This window comes from Miscanthus floridulus, chromosome 8 (genome assembly GCF_019320115.1).
Source record: "Miscanthus floridulus cultivar M001 chromosome 8, ASM1932011v1, whole genome shotgun sequence".
Lineage (NCBI taxonomy): Eukaryota > Viridiplantae > Streptophyta > Magnoliopsida > Poales > Poaceae > Miscanthus > Miscanthus floridulus.
In genome coordinates, this window is record NC_089587.1 from 68,354,510 (window position 1) to 68,358,683 (window position 4,174).

A 4,174-nucleotide genomic window follows, 5' to 3' on the forward strand; every position below is an offset into this window, starting at 1 on the left:
AATAAACTAATGATTCATCACAATGCCTTCAAAGGTAACGTGAAAACATTTGTTTAACTATAGGATTGATTGGGATACAAAAAAAAGACAAATTTTGAGGAGGTTGGTAAGAGATATTTGTGGAGGTAAAGAAGTATTGTGTCTAACATCACATCATTATCAAACATGAAGGGCACAATAACTATTAGGACCGTTCAGTGGTTGTGGGGGAGGGCAAGAGGTAACCTACTGTATCATCATTTTAAATATGAAGTCTTTTAATTTGGTGCATCGCCGAATTACTACCAGATTAAACAATTATTTTGCTAAAAAACTTGTTCTCTATTATTAAAATGATTACTTGTCTAGATCCAACGGATTCAGCCTTCAACGAAGTGAAATTAAGTAATTCAACTCTGATGAGATGTATGATGTTGACTTCTCCTATTATCAGTATGTTGTCCGTATATAGGAACCAACTTGGCAATTTCATTGCTTGTGTCAAAGTTAAAATTGTTGTCTCACAATGCAAGTTCTAGTGACCTTGGCATTCTTACTATTAAGATTGTTCAAATGGAATACATACAGACACATAGTTTTTTACTCTTTTTTTCCATGGCTTCTTCGCCTTATTGAGTCGGACTTAAGTTCACCCCGTTGCAACTGCCATAGTAGAAAAGAGCCTGCTTAGCTATGGAGAGTATCAATACCGGGTTGAGAAATCAGATGAGTGATGAATTGCTGAATCATAGGACTGTATGCTATTGAGTGAGGAGTATGTGCAAGTATATAACTAAGAATAATGACAAAATTTTACATCATTTCAAGAACCTAAGAATCATGAAAAAAAAGAGTACCTAAATTATCTGGTACTCTACAATCTAGCTTGGTGGTATATATGTAATATATGTTACATTCAGCGATTATGATTAAAAATGTATAATCAATTTTAGTTTTGTGTCCTTTATAGCCCTATTATTTTATTTTCTTTATTTCCCAACTTATCTAGGTCCAGGGCCTACGAAGATGAATATGTGGAGCCTCGAATGCACCAAATCTGCACTGATTGATTCTGTTTGGGCTCTTTGGGGGTACTATGTTTTTATTGTGATGTCGCTCTACTCTATGAAGCATGTAGAAAATATGTATGTTTTTGCAATTTCTCTCTGTTTTTTGAAAGCTATCGACAGGAGATCTGCTGGGCATGGTTTTTATTTTTATTTTCTTTTGCATTTTCTAGTTGTTCCTAAACTACCTTGTACCCTAGTCTTGGCAAAATACTATCTAGGCTTTCCACCGGTAAGAAACGGCTTTCTCTCCATTCTTTAGAAGACAATGCAATCCAGCGTCTTGATTAATTCTTTAATTTGTCCATGCATACATGTTTATGTATTTTCGCTATATACATCCTCGATGGAGACGGTATATAGATGCGTGACCGACACACAGGATGTAGACATTCGGTAGCTGTACGTATCGATCTACTAGTACTATTTATCTATACGTACATCTATCCAAGAACTTAGATAGATAAAAAAAAGAATGTGGACCGTACCATCTCTCTCAGAGTGCCATCGGTCGTAGGCAGCGCACCGCCCACGGAACGAAAGTGTGCAAAAGTTTGCTATCAGGCAACGCACGAGGGAGCGGGAGCGCCCCCATAGGGGTGTCTCGTGTCACGGTGTGCGCAGTATGCTGCACGGAGCAATAACAAATCTCTTCTCTTTAAGGATGGCAAGAAACGCGACGGAGTGGCCATCGAATTTTTAATAATAATACACATAGGTAGTCCAAAACGTGACAGAAGAAACGGGACGGGGTCTCCATCAAAATCCAATATACGCATGCCGCACTAGGAGGACCGAGAGAGAAGAGACCAAGACGTACGTGACAAAACCTCTATAGCTGCCACCGCTGCTCACTGGGGCTCAGGGCCGCCGGTGCAACGTATTACGTATCATCACAAAAGCTAACAGAGTGTTCGGCTGGCACTAAATTGCTACTGTAGCATATGGAAAATATTGTTCATGTTGGAATTTGGTGAAAGAAAAACACTGCTCCGGTTGAAAAAAAGACCAGCCAGCCAGCCGAAGCTGACCAGCCAAACACGCTGTAAGAGAAATAAGTTGATACACACACAGAAAAAGGTTGATACATGTAGAGAGCATGTCATGTTTGGTTTCAACTCAGACAAACTTGTGTGAACCATGTATAAAATCCTAGACATATCGTTTTAAAGAGCTAGGGTATATTGAGATTGTTGCACAGATACTAAAGAGGTGTTTCACAAGGCTCAAACCAAATGATGCATCCGTTAGGGGTTTAAGGTGGCCAGGTGGGCCATGTGAGTACGTAGTAAACTGTCGTCCCGTTCTTCAGCACAACTTCAACAGTACTTTTCAGCGAAAGAAAAGTGTTTTCCTCTCACAGACTGATGCTGCTGCTTATGTTGATTTGTTGTGAGAGAAAAACAATATTCTTTTGCTCAAAAGTACCGTTGAACTATGAGCGTATAGTAAATTGTATATATAGAATATATATATAAAAAAACGCCTCCACTGCATAATGCAAGTCCCAGGTGATGCAGCGGCCGGCTAGCTGCTGCTTTTCATTCAGTATTCACTGTTCGGATCTGACTACCTGGCTGATCAATGAACGTCAAATGCACGTAGGCAAGAAGTGGACGCGCTCTAGCGTACGTCGTTGGCCGCCTTCCTCAGTTCGCCTTCGCCCCACCTCGCTCGCGCGCATGCACCTTCCTGCTGGCTTCCTGCCTGCCTATATTTATTAATAAGAGCTCAATGGATCACACGTCGTGATCTGATCCACGTGGTGCTCCCGATGCAGACGATGCACCAGCACTACCACCCGAGCGGTAGCAAGAAAGCGCCAGCGGCGGCGGCGACGGCGCCACTGCCGGCGGCCGTCAAGGACGGCGCGTCGTTGGTGGTCAAGGTCTACCGCCGCCAAGGGGACCGACCGGTGGCGGCGGCATGCCGACGCGAGGCAGCCACGGCGGTCGTCGCGGCCGAATCCGCCGCCGTCGACGTGTGCCTCGCCGCGGCCGCCATGGCCGGCGCGGCGCTGCTGGCGTGGTGGGCCGTCGCGTTCCACCCGTCCTACGCGCAGCTCTGGATGGTGCCGCTCGGCCTCGTCCTCGCCGGCACCCCGCCTGTCGTCTGCCTCGCGCTCCGCTTCAGCTCCAACTCGCGCGCGCCGGCGACGCCAGGTAAAGGCCCATCCGGATGCGCAGGTGCGCCGCCGTTGGTCGCCGTGGTCGTCGACAAGTAACTAGCGCGTACGTGCGTTATCAAAAACATCTGATGTGTATATATTCTTTAATTAGTTTCATTTGGGCAGGCGAGGGTGTGTGATCGATGCATTTCTTGAATTTCCGACTGGAAATATATGATATGCACAGACTACAGAGATAGATGACGATGAGATCCTGATGTAGAGATGTGTACTTTAATTGGGGGTAAAAAACATCTAATAAAGAATGTAAACAACAACCACAACAATTTTGTGATTGTTGATCGTCCAAAACGACGGCACTCCTTAGTGTAGTACAAATGTTAAATGTTTCTTCTTCCTCGCCTTCTCCAAAACATTACACCTTCTACGAGCTCATCTCCATGGCGTGATAGGCCCGCCCCGATAGTCATATCCTCCTCTCCATCTCCGGTGACTAATCCCTCACCATACCATAACGAATCGAAAACTCGCCACCTCCCAATCCTGACCCTAACCTTGACGCACTTGGGGTCGTCTTGGGAAATTAAAGGTGACATCATGTGTTAATCACACATGACAGTTCTTCATAGGACTGATTGGTGGAGTTCATGGCATCGTTGTTATTTTCCTCATGATTTAAATTACATGCTGCATAGTTGTTTGTAAATTTTCCTAGTATAGAATACCCGAGTTATTGACTGCACAAGTATTATCCAGTAATGGAAATATGACTAGGTTGAGTGGATATTATTTACTGACTGGGCTTTAATTTGTAAATTTAGTTATTTATTTATTTATTTTTATTTTTATTTTTATTTTATTATTATTATTATTATTATTATTATTATTATTATTATTATTATTATTATTATTATTATTATTATTATTATTATTATTATTATTATTATTATTATTATTATTATTATTATTATTTGCAAAAGACATATGAGATTCTCTGGTG

At 42.5% G+C, this 4,174-nt stretch overlaps 1 protein-coding gene across 1 annotated transcript; it reads left to right on the forward strand.

Moving 5' to 3' along the window:
- The first annotated feature begins 2,697 nt into the window (after positions 1 to 2,697).
- Positions 2,698 to 3,895, forward strand: LOC136472442 (uncharacterized). The gene has a single exon (XM_066470149.1). It carries the CDS (start codon positions 2,821 to 2,823, stop codon positions 3,268 to 3,270), a length of 450 nt encoding a protein of 149 aa, XP_066326246.1. The 5' UTR covers positions 2,698 to 2,820; the 3' UTR covers positions 3,271 to 3,895.
- The last annotated feature ends 279 nt before the right edge of the window (positions 3,896 to 4,174 follow it).